The following is a 17,917-nucleotide window of genomic DNA, read 5'->3' as shown; positions in this document are numbered from 1 at the left end:
GATCGAATAAAAGTGAAAGCAACATTTTCACAAGCTGGTGCCTCAGACAGGTGGTTGCATTGCATCAGCATCAGTTAGATGGTTGCACTGCAGGCAAGTAGCTTGAATACTTAGAGGAGACCACCAGAGTGTGACAGGTAATCAGGTGAGCGGTGCAGAGATGGAGAAATCTATTTTCGTTGGAGTGGCCCTTTAAAATTCTAAACCCAATTTAGTTGTGATCACATCCCCGCACAACTTCTACTGCCCATACAATAGGTGCGTACAGTCCAAAATTAGTCAGACTTTAAGGCCCATTTATACGCAATAATTGTCGCTTAAAATATGTTCAAACCTGGGCATCCAGCACCATTCGATTGAATGATAATTTTAACCCCTTAACGACCAGCCCATAGTGTTTTTACGTCCTCCCGAAGTGGGCTTTATTCTCTGAGGACGTAAAAACATGTGTCCTGCAGAGAATAAAGCCCCTCGGGCTCTGGACGTGAAATTTAAAATCTCCTGGCTCCCAACTCCTGTAGGTAGCGCGATCGCCGTTATCCAATGGATAACGGCGATCGCGGAAAAGTGAAGAAAAAAGTAAAAAAAAGAAAAGCTTCACCTCCCCTCATGGATTAGACCCATGAGGTAAGGTGAAAATACTCACCCCCCATCCTCCATGCCCTCCCGGCGGTGTCAGGACCCTCCGCTGGCTTCTATGCATGCGCCGATGTGGCGCACATGCGCAGAAGGCCGGCGAGCCCGGCAAATTCAAAATCTCCCTGCACCCGGCTATCACAGATAGCCGAGTGCAGGGAGATATGATTGGGGGCCACTGTATGCGGTTTCCAGTCATATGATCACCGTTATCCATCGGAAAATGGTGATCATATAAAGTTAAAAAGTAAAATAAAAAAAAAAGTTAAAAGTTAAAAAAAGTTTAAAAAGTTAAAGTTTCATCTCCTGTTACGGATCGTATCCGTAAGGGGGAATGAAATTACGTACCCAAGGTCCCGGATTTGTTCCCTGGTGGGATGTTGATCCGTGGACCTTACCCCAGCTTCGACGCATGCGCCCGTCAGCATGATGGCGGACGCATGCGCAAAAGCGAAAGATTAACCAAGAAATTTTAAATCTCCCTGCTGCTGGCTACCAAAGGTAGCCAAGAGCCTGGAGATGTCACAGGAAGCCGCGGTATGCGGTTACTGGTCACGTCATGCAGTTCCAGGAGCAGCTTGCTGAGCGCCTCCTCTGTGAGACCGCTGCACCGCAGCAAGATTACAAAGCCTCACAGCGCCACTTTTTACACCCCATCCCCGCCGCTGAGGTCATGAAATACCCCCAAAAAAGCGAGAGAGGGGGGGGGGATACCCGGTTTTCTTGCCCCATGTGACCATCCCAACCAGCCTCCGTAATTACCCCTGTCTTCGGACATAAAACGCAGTTTATATTATTACTTTTATCTAATATTTAGGGAATGCCAAAAAATGAGGATGGCGGGGGGGTGGGGGTGGGGAGTATTTTTAGGAAGTCAATTTTTTTTCCGTATAAGTGGGCAATGGGGCCTGGAATTTATTCAGTTGTACCCTGAAATCCAGCGGGCATTCCCTCCATTATGGGCCTTGCCATTTGTCCTGTAAGTAGATTAGGGCCACAATGCGTATGTTTCTGAACACGGGACAAACGGGGGGATCCATTTTGGGGTGAACATCTTCATTCCTATGTACACTGTACAAAAAAAACCTGTTTTTAAATTGACACAATTGCCAAAAAAATGAAAATCATAATTTTTTCCTTCTGCTTGGCTTAGATTCATTCAAAAACTGTGAAGTCAAAAAAGTCATCGTACCCCTAGATAAATTCGTTAAGGGGTCAACTTTTCAAAATGGGGTCACTTGTGGGGGTTCTCCATCGTTTTGGTCACTCAATGGCTCTACAAGTAGGTAATGGGGACTAAATCTCCTTCAAGCAAAATTTCTGTTCCGAAAGCCACCAGTTGCTCCTTTCATTTTGGGCCCCATTGTGCATAAAGACGTAATAATAGGGCCACAATGGGTATGTTTCTGAGCACAGGACAAGCAGGGGTATCCATTCTGGGGTGCAAGTCTTTATTCATAAATGTGCTGTACAAAAAAAAAAAAAAAATCGCTTTTACAATGACAGAATTACCAAAAAAATGAAAATCGTTATTTTTTCCTTCTGCTTGGCTTAGATTCATTCAAAAACCATGAAGTCAAAAAAGACATCGTACCCCTAGATAAATGCGTTAAGTGGTCTAGTTTTCAAAATGGGGTTACTTGTGGGGGTTCTCCATCGTTTTGGTCACTGAATGGCTCTACAAGTGGGCAATAGGGCCTAAATCTCCTTCAAGCAAAATTTCTGTTCCAAAAGTCACCGGTTGCTCTTTTTATTTTGGGCCCCATTGTGCATCCAGACGTAAGATTAGGGCCACAATGGGTATGTTTCTGAGCAAAGGACAAACAGGGGTACCCATTTTGGGTTGCAATTGCAAGTCTTAATTCATTTATGTGCTCTACAAAAAAAACTGCTTTTAAAATGACAGAATTACCAAAAAAATGAAAATCGTAATTTTTTCCTTCTGCTTGACTTAGATTCATTTAAAAACTGTGAAGTCAAAAAAGTCATCGTACCCCTAGATAAATCCGTTAAGGGGTCTACTTTTCAAAATGGGGTCACTTGTGGGCGTTCTCCATCGTTTTGGTCACTCAATGACTCTACAAGTGTGCAATAGGGCCTAAATCTCCTTCAAGCAAAATTTCTGTTCCGAAAGCCGGTTGCTCCTTTCATTTTGGGCCCCATTGTGCATCCAGACATAATACTAGGGCCACAATGGGTATGTTTCTGAGCACGGGACAAACAGGGGTATCCATTCTGGGTGCAAATCCTCATTTTCATGTGTACTATAGAAAAAAGTCCTGTCTTTAAAATGACATATTTGCAAAAATATGAAATTTTAATTTTTCTCTTCTAAATTGCATTGACTCCTGAAAAAAAACCTGTTGGGTTAAAACACTCATGACACCCCTCAGTGAATACAATAAGGGGTATAGTTTTTAAAATGGGGTCACTTGTGGGGGTATCTATCATTTTAACTCCTACGAGCCTTTCCAATCTTGGCTTGGTGTAGGAAAACAAAGTGTTCCTCAAAATGCTGAAAAGTAATGTTAAATTTGTACATCTCCTAAATGGTTAAAAAAAACGAAAGTTTTTCCAATGCGTGCCCAAAATAAAGTAAACGGATGGAAATATATATCTTAGCAAAAATTTCTATATTATGTTTGCACATATTTGAGATATTGCAGTTGGAAATGTGAAAAAAATGACGATTTTTTCAAAATTTTCCCAATTTTGGCGCTTTTAATAAATAAACACAAATTCTATCGGCCTTTTTTTCCCGCCTAAATGAAGTACAACATGTGGCGAAAAAACAATGTCAGAATCGCTTGGATATGCAAAACCTATCTGGTGTTTTTCCATGTTAAAGTGACACATGTCAGATTTGCAAAATTTGGCCTGGCCATTAAGGCGCAAACAGGCTTGGTCACTAAGGCGTTAAGGTGAACTTAAAATTTATCATTCATCTGCTGAAGATAAAGCAGTTTACTTTATCTGTCAGTAGACAGCAGGCTGTTATCTCCGCAGGAATCCAGCAGATTACATTGTATTCTGCCGCCACCCGTGACAAGAACATTGCAGCTGTGCAAAGAGATCTCTCAAACTTTCAATCTTTCGATTGTTTGAAAGACTTTTCTTTTGTGTGTAGATGGGCCTTTACAACCCCATAAAGAAGTCATTTATTAATGCAGCCATTTTCTCTTGTAGTGCTACTATAGAATATAGACAATTATGTAATTAAGAGCAAGGACTGAGACAGAAACTTGTCCACTCTTGTGTCTACACAGGTGTATTCTCCATCTTGATCCTATCATCACTCTCATTGGGAAGAGTCTATGTGCGGAGAGGATCAGACATTACTGTCTGCTACATGAAATGTCCTCATAACGATGGCATCCTGAAGCTGTACAAAGAATGTGGAGACCAACCACTGAATTTGATAACTCTCTGGTGTCATCGCCACATCATGGAGAATGAATACAAGCCCAGACTCCATCTGAACATACGCAGCGGATGCTGGACCCTGAGAGATGCCAGGAAGAACGACTCCTGTCTGTATAATGTTACGTTTTACAGGAGTCAAGAAATATCCCTGAACTATACAGAAGTCACTGTACTAGGTAAGAGCTGACGATAATGACAGCAGAGCTAGCACTCTATATAGATTCATGTCCGTGCTGATGGCACATTACTGATGGTCAGTATAGGGGGGCAGGTACTGGGGTCTGATAATGACAGCAGAGCTAGCACTCTATACAGCACCTACACTCACATTCACGCTGATGTCACATTTGAAAAAATGATTTGAGAAAAAAAATGGACTACTGCACGAGTTGGATGGCACCCTGAGTGCAGAAGACTTTTTTCTCTAATCATTTTTTCTTTGTAATTGCCCTCCTAGGATGTTCCTAGGACAGAGCGCTGCCTCTACCAACAGCTACCGTCTCCCTGGCAACTTGGACCGGCGGTGTAGCAGCTAACCCCTCTTGGTTTCAAGAGGTGAGTCACCTCTTGAAACCACTCAATCTTCAATTTCCCTCCAACCATTGGCAGAGGTGCTGTCTTAACAACTTGTCTGATGTCACATTACTGATGGTCACCGACCTTCTCCTGATACTTCCAGATCCAGTTCTCATCTCCAATATATCCAGTAACTCCAGCAAGCTCGGTCAGGACATTGCTGTGAGTGTCCAGTTCTCTGGAGAGGAGGCGGCTGTGACCTGGGAGGTGGACGGGGGGTCTCTTCCCCACAGATACCGGCTGATAGATAACAATACGATGCTGATTATCCCGAGTGCCCAGAGAGAAGATGCCGGTAGGAGACTCCGTGTCCGGATCACCAACCCAGTCAGTGAGGAGACCCGGGAATACCTGCTGGAGATTACAGGTAAGATGGTATTACTGGGGTATTATACTGATCTTACAGGTAAGAGAGTATTTGTCATGTCACTGCCAGCACATCTTCACTACAGTTGGTTCTATCCTGCCTAGCTGGGGTTAATATCTCCTGTTCTGACTAGTTAAAGGGGTTTTCCATTGAAAAACTATTAATGACCTATCATCATGATAGGTCACCAATAGTTCATCTGCCTATCCTCAGCCGTACCTGCAGTTACAAGTGCCGGCCACTGCATGGGATGTCGCACGGAGACTTCCCCTCCAAATACACAGAGGTTAGAGCAGAAGCCTCCACACCAACCTCCCATGTAGTGTCTGGCACTTGTGACTACAGGCACGGCTCCCATTGATTTTAATGAGAGCCATGCCTGCAGTTACAAGTGCCTGCCAGTACACGGAGGTCGGCACAGAGGCCACCGCTCAGGCCCCTGTGTTCTTGTGGCGCTAACAGCATGATCGGTTGGGGTTCCGAGCAGTGGACACCGGTCGATCAACTATTGATGACCTATCCTGATGGGTCAACAATAATATTTTCAGGGAAAACCCCTTTAAGGTTAATTAGTCCTGCAGTTGTTAGCTGAAATTGTGGCTGGTGATTGACATCTCTCACAACCAATCAGCTTCTTCCCTTTCCCTATGTAATCCAGCTCTTCCTGGTTGGAAGTGCCGGTTATATTTCAGTATTCCTTGTCTAGTAAGCCCCCTCAGTTTAACTGTCTGTTGTCTGGCTCCTGTCTACAGGTTAGTTCCCTGTGTTCCTGTACCTCCTGTACTCCAAGCAGTAGCCCTTCTTATTAATCCATCAGCTTTTTGGACAGTTCTAATCAATAGCCATCAGCTCTTGATTAGACTTCCTACAAAAGCCTTGCTCTGCCACTGCACCAGAGTGATTAATTTGCTTCACAGCATGGTTTAATCTAGCTCCACATTGTCTGCTTCTCTGCTATTAGTGCAAGACCTCTTAATATTGACTTCCTCTCTGACTTCGTTACCCACCTCCTTCCCTTTTGCCTTTCATATTTGCCACAACAAGAAGGACTTATTTATAAAAAGTGAAACTTATCATTTCTGTTTTCAACTGAGTGGCTTCTCTGAGAGCATCTTTCCTTTCACTCTGGAGTCTTCCTGTTTCCTCTTCTAGCATTAGCCTTTGTCTCTTGGCCTCATCTACAATTAGACACAAGCTGGCAACATCCATTTTCAACTGTGTGTCATATCTCTTATTTGCAGCTTGACATGCCCTTTCTGCACACACCTTGGCCTTCAGAAGAACCACTACGCAAGCTCGCATTTGTATAAGTTTCTCTTCAACTCTGAGCAACTGTTCCTTTCTTTCTCATCTTGGACCTCAGGGTCCACACAGACTATAACTACTGTCATCATAAAAACAGTCTCTTTGTCTCTTTCTTTGCACTTTTACTATCTGTAATCCCAGGGGACAGTGGGTTGCTACAAGCAACTACCTCAGTTTCACAGGAAACTACACTGGCAACTCCTCTCTCTAGTTTGCCTTCACTGTCAATTCTACATATGGCCTCTACCACTGGAAGCACATTTGAGCTAATTCCCACATGGGCAGGGGCTGAACTCCCTGTAACAGCCTGTTCACACTGCATTCAGCTGTGCAGATGGAGAATACGTTTACAAATTCTAGACATTTGATACACAGAACAAAACATTTCAAAATCCTTCTCACATGAGGCTTCTATGTCAATAGAAATATTTTTCCGTAACACATTTTTATCAATACCTTTTTTTAGACATGTTTCCATTCGATGCTAATGCACCCTGTGCAGCTTTCACTGCACCATCCTGCAGAGAAAACATATCACATAACATTTCAATTACACTTTTATCAGTGCACTCTCTAGACACGTCTTTCCTAGATGCCAGTGCACCAGTTCTACAGTATCAACCTGAAAAGAAAACACATCCTACATCATGCAGCTCTTGTACCTACCTCTACAGCCTCCTCCTTCCTTGCAGGAGTGTGTCTTGAGATTTTATCTTCTCCAACCACATCCCTACAGCTGTCCCAGCTAATTTATCACACAAAATGCCTGATTTCATGCCCTCTGCAGGCCATCCTGTGTACTGCCCTTCTACAATTCCTTGTAGTGGAGATTGTAGGTAAAATGATATTACTGGGTATTATAGAGACCTCACACCTTCTATACCCCATGTCCTGAAGATGACAGGTAAATGGGTATTACTGCGTAATATGGATAACTCTCACTTTCTATGCACCATGTAGTGGAGGTTGCAGGTAAAGGGGTATTACTGGGTATTGTTGCAGGTAAAGGGGTATTACTGGGTATTGTTGCAGGTAAAGGGGTATTACTGGGTATTACAGAAACATCACACCTTCTGTACCCCATGTGTTGGAGATTACAGGTAAGAGGGTATTACTGGGTATTCTACTGACCTCACACCTTCTATACCCCATGTAGTGGAGATTACAGGTAAGATGGTATTACTGGGTATTATACTGACCTCACACCTTCTATACCCCATGTACTGGAGATTACAGGTAAAAGGGTATTACTAGGTATTATACTGACCTCACACCTTCTATAGCCCATATACTGGAGATCACAGATAAGAGGGTATTACTGAGGTATTATACAGGCTTCATCCATTTATATACTCTATATGCTGGTGCAGATGCGGCACCAAATCACAGTTTAAACAGCGCAGCATGCTACACTATGTCGTCTGAAAGAACTGGAGGCCAAATGGATCTCATGATTGTCATTGGGGTCAGTCTGGCACCTTTCGAGTCTAGCATGTGCTGGATCTGGTGTTCCTAGTATTTTTGCTATTTGACTTCTATAGCGGAAATTATACTATAAGACAAAAACAGATGTGAAATCAGACAAAAGATATTTATGGCATGGTAGAGCTTTCTTGCATCAAGGATGTGATGTACACATTGTGTTTATCTTCTTACAGTCCCTGGATCTCCTCATGAGATCTTCGTTAAGGCCATGGTTCCTGTTATTGCTATTAAGATCATTTTGCTCCTGTCTCTGGTAAGTAATAATTTTCCTCTTTTCCTGCATCCCTCTTGGTCTTTCCTCTACAGATATGTTCCTGGCTGTTGGGGTTACTCAGGGTTCAGTCCTCGGTTCTCTCCTCTTTTCCATCAGTACCTTTTCTACACTGCCGACACCTAATTATAAACCTCTGCCCATAAGATCACACCTGCACCGTATCTCCCATCTATCCCACTTATTGGCAGTTTGTCTCATGAAACTATATGTAAAGTTGGTGTGGCTTATTTACATTTGCATAAGACTAGGCGTTCTTGATATGTTAAGTTGATGTTCCTGTTTTGTTTTTTTTTCCATTTAAATGCATGTATTCTGTGCTGACAATCAATTTTGCAATAGGGCTTGATTAAAAATTCTGCACCATTTGCCTTTTGCTGCTTCTACTTATCACTGTATCTTGTAAACTGCAGACTGCGTATCAATAGGAGATCCACCAGTAGAGCCAGGTTTGAGTCTAACAAAATGAGCGCTACAGCAGGATTATGATCTAAAGCACACGTTCAAAAATACACAAGAATGGTTAAGATGGAAAAAATGGACTGTTTTAAAATGATAGCAATGAGTCCTGACCTCAATCCAATTGAAAATCTTTGGAGACAGTAGCCCACCAGGGAATTGATGGATCCCCCAGTGATCCTCCCTCCCCTGACTGCAGACCTCATTGAGTGACGACACCCTGGTAACTTCTATGAAGAAATAAATGACAGCAGTAACAGTTATCTTTTCAGAGGATGTATAGCAAACATAGTGGGGCACTTTAGGCCTCTGAGCTCTGAAAGCTTGTAAATATTTTTCTGATTGGTCAATAAAGCTATCACTACTATAACACTTTTATATTTTTTTATACGAGCGTTTAAAGTGAACGTTTGGTTTTGGGAAAGAATTCTGTTCTGGGACCGGATGTTGGAGGGGGAATATTGCTTGTAGATGATCTTCTCTGCAGGCTCTATGTTCCCCCAGTTCTGGGTGCCGTTTTGGGTGGTCAAGATATCTGCCACAATCCTTAGACTACCTAATCACACATAGTGCATTGGTAGTATTAGGACTACTAATACACTATTCGTGCTCTGTGATTGCCCAGTGCTGGCCAGTCACAAAGAAGGCATAGTGTAGTTCAAAACTGGAAGTGGTCATCTTGGCCGCCAGAAAACCGCATCCTGAAGCAGCAGAACAGATTAACGGCCAAGAAGATTATCTACAGGTAATATATACCTTCACCCTCGTGTCTCAGGACAAGGACAAAATTCTGTCCCAAAACCGGAGGATTGTTGGACAAATACTACTGATGTCCTGTCCTCAGAATAGGCGATCAACAGTTGATCTGCTGGAGTCCACCACTTGGTATCCCCATTAGTCAGCTGTTCTGGCACCTGTTGTCAGCACCACAGCACACGGTACAGAGTGGAAGCAAATGGCGCGGTCCCCTGTGTAGTGGCCAGAGTTGGTTTTTCAGGTGCAGCTCTCATTGATTTCAATTCTGCCCCTACTCTGTATGTGAAAGACCTAAAAGGTTTTCCAGGCAGCATCTGCCAGGATACACCAGGTCAGAGTCTAAGCGCTGCTCCAACCCCTGTTTAGTGGCCGGTGCTCATAATTGCAGGCATAGTGATTTAACATGCATTCTGTAGACAATCTTTTCCGCACATGAACAAACTCTTTACCGGGCTTTTCCAGAATTATATTGATGACTTTTCCTTAGGAAAGTGAAACCCCGTAATCAGCTTTTTGAAGGGGCTGCAGCACTTAGACAAGGACTGTAGCCTCTTCTTTGTACACCAGACACAGTGCCATATAATTTGTAGTGGTGGTCCCTGGTATTGCTGCTAAATTCTACTCACTTAAATGAGACTGCAGTCAGTACAGAAGCCATGTGGTTAATGAATGTGATGTCACAGGTCAGAAATGAGGCCGCCGCTCTCACCTGAATACCGCGGGCTCTTCAAACAGATGATCGGCCATGGTATTGGACACCCACCAATTTGATATTGATGGCCTATCCTGAAGATATTTACCAAGGAAATTGCAAAAGGCAAGAAATAGCCTAATGGTTATACCCTCCCAAACACAGAACAATGAACATGTATAGTTTATTAACATTTAGGCACTCAAAGAAAGACAAAAACACTTTCAAATAAAGGAATAGGTGGCTGAACAAGATCTTGACTAGGTCCATAAAATAACTAAGTGTATATTAGCTAGGCAGGCTGTAAGGGCAGTAATCTTTAGCCACTAATATATCAACACAGCATGCAGTGTTCAGGGAAACGACCCGACTGCAGGCAACCAATATTGGGATGCACAGGGTGTCAATCAACAGAGGCGCCACAGAAAACAGCCAAAATATAAGCATCCAATGAATTGCTATATATAACTTAATCACAGTAGTGACAAAAGCTGGAAATGCCAGAGAAATCTCTGTATATTCACATAGCATGTGAGCTGCTATGTAACAGTGTTGTGCTGCTATGTTATCCAGCGAACTGCTATGCTCTCATTGATTTCAGTTGGAGTAAAGCCATCTCTCAGAGTTCCTGTTCTGACCCTGGTGACAACTTCCAGCCCTACTGCACTGACAGCGGACTGGAGGATCAACTGATCACTGGGGATCCTCAGTGGTAGATCCCCAATGATCAACTATTGATGACCTATCCTGTGGATAGGTTATCAATAGTATCAGCCCAGAAAACCTATTTAAAGGGATTGTCTGGTTACTGGACAATCCCTTTTCATTTGGACTCTATAACCCCTCCATGGCTGCCAGATTCGGCATTGCGGCCCCGGGGTTTCTTGTGATAGATCACAGGAAATCACATGGCCGCTGCTGGCAATGAGAGGCTGCAGCATCACATTCTTGAACTCCTGGTATTATGATGCTCAGCAGTGGTCACCTGATTTTCTGTGACCTCATCTGTCACAGGAGTCCCCAGGACAGCAGCAGGCTGCCGCCCTGGATCCCAGCAGCCGAGGAGGGGTTATTATATCTCTTTTTATTATTTTCACACAGGGGATGTGGTCCCCTGTAACTAGACAACCTCTTTAACATATGCATCCATATATGAGGCAAAGTTCTGTCTAACAAGCACTGCTTGATGCATTGGAAAAAACTCAATCTAATGAATTGCATCCCTATTGTGGGAATGCAGTACAAAGAAGGGCCTGTAGAGGGCTGCAGACAGGACTTCTGGTACTGTAGTACTGCCTATGGGTGTGGCAGGAAGCTACATAAAAGTCTTAGTTCCTGACACACTCAGAAGAGAAGAGAAAGATGGGGGAAGTGACAGTGCAGCAGAGTTGAGGTGCTGCAGGCTGGAGGTCCAAGGTGGACCAGCAAAGCCCTCAAGTTTGACAGTGAGGACAACCCTAAACTTATACCCTAGAGTGAAGGCCTTGAGTCCGACAGGGATGACAACCGTGGATGCACACCCAGATGGGGTGCAATATGGACTGTGATATGCTGTGCATGTTTGCTATGCTGTGATCTGAAAATAAATGCTGGCAGGCACCAGATTTAAAAGAGCTGCAAGTCTCCTGAGCGTTTTCCGCATGTGTGGTGTCCATTTCCTGACAGAGGTCGGTGATTTACGGCTAGTGACCCCTACTTGAATACGCAAAAAAAAAAGCCAGAAGTGTGTGGGGTCACCTCACCAGCAGTGCCTCCGACATAACAGGGAGAAATAAGATCCAGCGGAAGCTCTGTCCTCGGATAGCCGACGGCAAGCGGACAAATTCCGTAGGAGAAAAGCAAATGTAGAGGGGAGCTTCTACAATTAAAAATGAATTGTTTATTAATTAAAAAGCATACAGCTCACAGGTTTACGCTGAACGCGTTTCAGCTGCAGTAGCCTTTGTCAACAGCCACCCCCACTTGCCACACTATTTAAAGGGGTCTTCCAGCTTTAAAAGTAGCTCATTGGTGGGGGTCTGCCCTTGGATACAACGCCTCAAAGTAACTTCATGTTAATTCTGTTTCAGTTTTACATTTGTGTGAAGAAGTGAAGTCAAAGCTGCCGAGTAAAAGTAGTGCGATAATTGAAGAGGACTTGAAGGCAGAAAATCCAACTGCAGTGGATCCTCCAGCCTAGTTGTGTTTACTAAGAAAGCTTGGTCTTTTAATGGTGTAAATATGTCTTTAATAAGAGCTGCAGCCACAAAACATGATTGTCTGTGATTTATGGAAATAGGGAAGTTCAAGATTACTGCAGTATTTCTGAGTTCTGCTCTACAGTTTTCTCAATACATGTACTCTCTGAAATAATGTTCTGTATCTTCTGGTCACTGAGGAGCTGTCCTTCCATGTATGCAGGTAATGTGCCTGCAGGGAGAAGAACCTTATATCTGTACAGGGTTATCAGGTTCAATTTTAACCCCTTAGGGACATTGCCATATTTTGGGCATAAGGACAGAACGATTTTTGGGGGATTTTCATCTCCACTTTTCAAAAGCATTAACTTTTTCACTTTTCCATCGACACAGTTGTATGGTGGCTTGTTTTTCATGTGGCAAACTGTAGTTTTTATTGGTGCCATTTTTGGGTACATAGACTATATTATAAAACTTTGTGATTTTTTTTATGATAGCAGTGCAGCGTCCCATATGGTGACCCTGGACACATGGCATACGCTGAGGAGCTGGGAGGGCAAGATGCTGGCTAGTCATGGCGGCACTTACCACGCTGCCTCCCGGAGGGACACACGCAGCCAGGGCAAGGGCAGTGCTGGGCCTTTTCTCGGATACCCCTCGGATAGGGATGCCCAATAGATGGTAGAACAGGGAAAGAGTTTGTCATGGGTGATGCCACCATTCCGGTACACATCAGAATGAACTCTGGCAGAGAATAAAATGAGCCTCAGACAGATATGAAGTACCTCAGGTCCCTGGAGATGGTCAGGGCCTGGAATAAACTTTATTTGGCAATCTTCAACAGTATAAGGCACAATTTAGAGCAATGACAGTGCAGGAAATTAACAGACTTGAACAGTAGAACCTCCACCCGCTGATCCAGACTTCAGAACACCCGGGTGTGAAAGACAAAATGGGTGTGCCTCTATGCAGTGATCCACTAGTTCGGGATGGCTGCGTAGGAAATTACCACATAGACAGTACCTCTGCACTGAGCCTTGACAAGCACTCACTCATGGTTACTCTCACGCTGCTTAGGTGGGGCTCACTCCTTTCTTCTCACATGCGCATCCAAGCTGGGAAAAACTCTCCTCCTCTTCCATGCTTCCCTACAAGAGGGCTAAAGATACTGTCATGTAGCTAGACCTCTCGACTACGACTCCAGAAGACATGGACTCTCTTCCTGTTTTCAAACACTCACTTTTATAACTTCTCTTATGCTACGTGACAGGACATAAATTAATACATTTACAGACTGTCTTCAGGCTTTGCAAACACTTAACCTCTCACTTCCTGCAGCTGTGCAATACACATAACAGAATGAAAAGACAGTCTTGCACAGAGCATCTACATAAGACATACAGGAAAGCATGTACTGGGCGACTACAGCAGGGAGAGAAAACACATCAGTTCTGCCATTGTTTTTTTTACAGTGTTAAGATGCAGCAAAAATGATACAATACATTTTTTTCTTCGTGTCTGTACAATTATAAAAATACCAAATAATTTTTATTTAGATTTTTCCACTTTTCCACAATAAAATCCCTTTTTTTTAAATTATATTTTTTCTAAATATCTGCATTCAAAGTCCTAAAACGTTTTATTTATTTTACCATGGACGGAACTCTGTGAGGGCTTGTTTTTTGCGTGACAAGTTCTAGTTTTTATGGGTATCATTTTGAAGTACATGCGGTTTTTATATCACTTTTATTGCATTGTTTGGGAGGCAAAATGAAAAAAAAACAACCTAAAAACTGAGTCAAAATGCTTATTTTAACGCTTTTTGCCATGAAGGATAAAAAAGTGCGTTCAGTTTGTTGTTCAAGTTGTTACTGATATGAGGATACCAAATATGTGGGATTTTAATTTTATTTAATACTAAAAGGGGAAAAAGAACAAAAAAGGTTTTTTTTTACATTTTCTTTGTTTTACACTATTAATCTTTTTTTACACTTTTTATGTCCCTGTGTGCAGATAAGGGTAAATTGAATGTCACCAATCAAAGGAGATATTATCTTTGGTCACTGAAGGTTCACGTCCGCTTTGTGCGTGCAATAACTGAAAACCAAAATTTAAACTCTGTCAATGTTCACACTACCAGGAAGCCCCTGCCATACAAGGAAAAATAAACAAAGGAGGAAAACCTTTTCTAAGGGGAACTAGAAGTGGACACCCCCTGCCTACTTGTGGATGACCCACCATAGTAAGGACACATCCACCCTTGTGCCTGTGCCACTCACTAACCCTGATACATGCCAAAGGAAAAACCACCATAAGGGTAAACCAAAACCTCAAAGAATAAATCCCAGTAATTGATCTCAGTACTTATCTGAAGAACCACTAAAAGAACCATGGAAACCAGATTCAGAGATGTCCTCACTCCACAGCAGAAGTAAACTGCACTGAAATTGAGCAGCACAGAACCCAGGCCAGGAGGGAATTAAAAACCCTCACTAATTGCCCCCAAGTGTACACCAATAGCTGACACACCCATCAGAGTCCAAGAAGACCGAATGCACAGTCAAGCTCAAACTGACACAACAGTACTTCCCCTACAAAAAGGAGCCTCTGGACCCTTAAGCCCCGGTCTACCTGAGTTATGTGTATGATAGCTTTTTTGAGACAGTGCACATTGACATCCGCGATCGGGACCCACGTCCTTTCCTCCGGATCATATCCAAGCCAATGAACCAAATACTGTAATGTGTTCATCATATGGCAGCAGTCTATAATGTGATTGATCTCAAATTGAAGATCTCCATCCACTTTGCCCAGGGCAGGAGGGACAAACCAACCTCAAGATCAATATATTGTTTAAGTAGAGACTTGCAAAAACACATTAGTTATCCTCAAGGAGTCCAGAAGCTCCAACCTAAAAGAAACTGCATTGATCTTCTCAATGATTTCGTATAGTCCTATAAATCATGGGCCTAGTTTCAAGGACTGTTGTTTAAATTTAATATTCCTGGTAGATAGCCAGACTCTGTCTCTCACAAAGAAATCAACCCCCACCGAATGCCTGCTATTAGCTACCCACTTAAAATTACTTATGGCCCTCTAGAGATTTCACTGTACCTCCAAATCGTCTCAAGGTTAGGCCTCATTCCATGGGCCCGCACAGTTTCCCTGTGCAGAATCATGCAGCAGATTCCACCTGGCCCGCAGACATGAGACCAGAAAATACATTATACTCACCTGTCTGGATGCTGCGGGCCTCTCCTCTGTGCAGACCGGCTCTTCCTTCTTCTGCACGGCGGATACGCTCGGGACGCTGACAGCATGCGCCGTGACGGCTTTTTTTTTTAACTCCTGCTTTTGAGCGGCATGGATGCAGTGACAGCTGTGTCTGTACCACAGATCTGGATGGCTTCCATTGGCATCAATGGAAGCCGCGGAAGCCGTCCGTGTGGGAAAACTGCACAAAAATGGAGCACACTGTGGTTGTTTTCCCGCGTGTGCGATCCGCATGCTGGGAGAAAATGACATCTGCAGGTATTTATTATCTAAGGGTGCCCAATGATACCCTATGGGAGATCTGTGCGGTTTTTAAAATTCCATTTTTGCCATGCACATGAGGCCTTAGAGAAAAATTAGCTTCCTCTCGTATCTGCAAATGTGCATTAGTAAACAAGATTCCTGTAGATTCCAAAGACCTATTGTTCATTGCGCATTCAGCCAAAGGCAAACATTTGGATCGCACTGTACTGGAGGGAGAGAGAATTTCCCATATTACCCCAATGGAGAGATAGGGTGTCACAGATCTTCCATTGTGAGGAATTTACTGCCTCGGAGTCAGATACAAGAGCTAATTTTTTGAAATTGTGGTTGCCATTCTTAAAACATATAAAGAAACAAAACTAATAAATGCTAGGCAACTTATGTATAAGTGTAATTTTTAACTTGTTTCACTCATGACTTTATTTGTATAAGTACTCACACTAACCAAATACCCCTTTTCTTCACTGTTTTCTTCTAAAGTTTTGGAAATTATTATGTATTTAGTAATAAGTGGCGAAGCACACTGTTATATAGAAAATCCCACTGCATAGCTATGGATATGTATGGAATCATAACGATTTCTTCAACTGCTCTGATAAGAACCTACGGGTCCAACAGCTTCGTTGTTCCCTGGATCAGGTGTTCACTGATCCATTTTTGTATGTTTACTTTCAATAAAAAAAGAGATATGGTTTCAAAAAAAATATCTTAATTACTTACTGTGAGATATTTATACCTTACAGGAATAATAGAGTTAGGAATAGGAAAAAAACAATGTGGTTCATCAAGGTGATGAGGAGAAAACAAATCTTATAAATCGTTTTTTCTTCAGTTTATTCACAGAGCAAAAGGAAATGTTAGATGAAATGCAAACGGATAAAGTAAACTCTCCACTAATTGTCACCAGTTAAATCCAGGTAAATGTGCTGAGCCACCTTAAAAAGATTAAAACAGACAAATTGATGGGTACTGATTGTGGTGTAGAGACTTCAGGCTGTCAGACATCTTAGTGTGTTTCTCAGCATTCATTTAATATTAGCTTATTCAGTATGGTGCGACTACCTTCAGCCCACATGGTTTTGCAACACTGCTGTGTAACTTGTGGGTGGAAGGGATACATTCTTTTCAGCATCTAGGAAAAGCTAAATGATATATTACAATGTTCTAGTCTCCTTTCCTCCATCGTATATGACAAGCCTTTGATGTGCATAAAAGCATTGGCCATAAACTGGCTAATGACAAGGAGATGATAAAGTGACCTCTGTAATGTGAAATTGACATCCTGGATGGTTCACGCAGACATCCTGGTACCAGACTCACATCAGAAGGGAATCTTTTAATAAAGGATATTTGGGCGTGTGAAGGTCTTATCCCAATATGAATTATATTTTCAGAATCAGGCTAGCCAGCCAAACGAAACGCATCTAGACGCATTAGGGTTTAAGGCCCCAAACACCCAGAACCGCATATCTGGAAAAATGTGGATTTGAGCTGAGCTATGTATAGACTCAATATGTAGGTAAAATCATAACTAAAAATATGCCAGGCCTATGTTCCCGATCAGATATCCTCATGTGGAGATATGACTGAAACTAGGCAATTATGATTTTTCAGAATTCCTAAAAATCCTACCCTCCCTTCTCTGTGTGACCCCAGAGGGGGAGGGGAGAAGGAGTGTTCTAAAGGACCCCACAGGTCCAAATTGTCGATCCACGAAGCTATACTATGGTATATGGGCCGCCCCTTCATTTCTAGGAACTCTGCCACCAAGAACCTTTGGGCCATGTATCCCAAAATCTGGTAACTTTCTGTTGTTGTATTCCTGTTTATTTTTTAAAAACTGCTGAGTGTATATTCATACTGTATTCCTTATTCTCCCATGTAACAACTTTTTTTGTATATCTTTGTACATATTATATATTTTGGCACTGCTAGACCTTTTCTAGAAAAAATCTATACTTTATCAGTCAAGCCTTGTCAGTTTTAAAAACAAACCATATACTCCGAAGACTGTATTCAAAATTCATAATTCTGGTTCCAGTTTACCAAAAAGAAATTGGTGGTGGCAGTGTTTATTTGTATGAGTATTATAGAGCTCTGGAGTGCGTTAGAAAGGATCAAGTGGATGATTTCAGCTTTCTCTTTGCATGCGTGCAAAAGGTCAGGAAAGCTGGGTACAAATCAGCCTGTATTCTAACTACTTCAAGTTTGCAATACTGCTAGAGTGATCAAGA

General features: G+C 42.6%; 1 protein-coding gene across 5 annotated transcripts in view; it reads left to right on the top strand.

Moving 5' to 3' along the window:
* LOC136625232 (uncharacterized) overlaps positions 1 to 17,633 on the top strand; it is a 71,618-nt gene extending 53,985 nt beyond the window's left edge. For 2 of the 5 annotated variants that reach the window (XM_066599273.1, XM_066599276.1), the window contains 4 exons: positions 3,903 to 4,235; positions 4,739 to 5,002; positions 7,966 to 8,045; positions 12,039 to 17,633. In XM_066599273.1, coding sequence (XP_066455370.1) covers positions 3,903 to 4,235; positions 4,739 to 5,002; positions 7,966 to 8,045; positions 12,039 to 12,062 — 701 coding nt within the window. In that variant the 3' untranslated portion in view covers positions 12,063 to 17,633. Of the gene's footprint in view, positions 1 to 3,902; positions 4,236 to 4,516; positions 4,609 to 4,738; positions 5,003 to 7,965; positions 8,046 to 12,038 lie in introns of those variants that run through there. The other 3 variants (XM_066599272.1, XM_066599271.1, XM_066599274.1) reach the window with 2 other exon arrangements.
* The last annotated feature ends 284 nt before the right edge of the window (positions 17,634 to 17,917 follow it).

This window comes from Eleutherodactylus coqui, chromosome 4 (genome assembly GCF_035609145.1).
Source record: "Eleutherodactylus coqui strain aEleCoq1 chromosome 4, aEleCoq1.hap1, whole genome shotgun sequence".
NCBI classification, from domain to species: domain Eukaryota; kingdom Metazoa; phylum Chordata; class Amphibia; order Anura; family Eleutherodactylidae; genus Eleutherodactylus; species Eleutherodactylus coqui.
The sequence above is the reverse complement of the archived record's forward strand: the minus strand, read 5'-3'. Positions and strand labels throughout refer to the sequence as shown.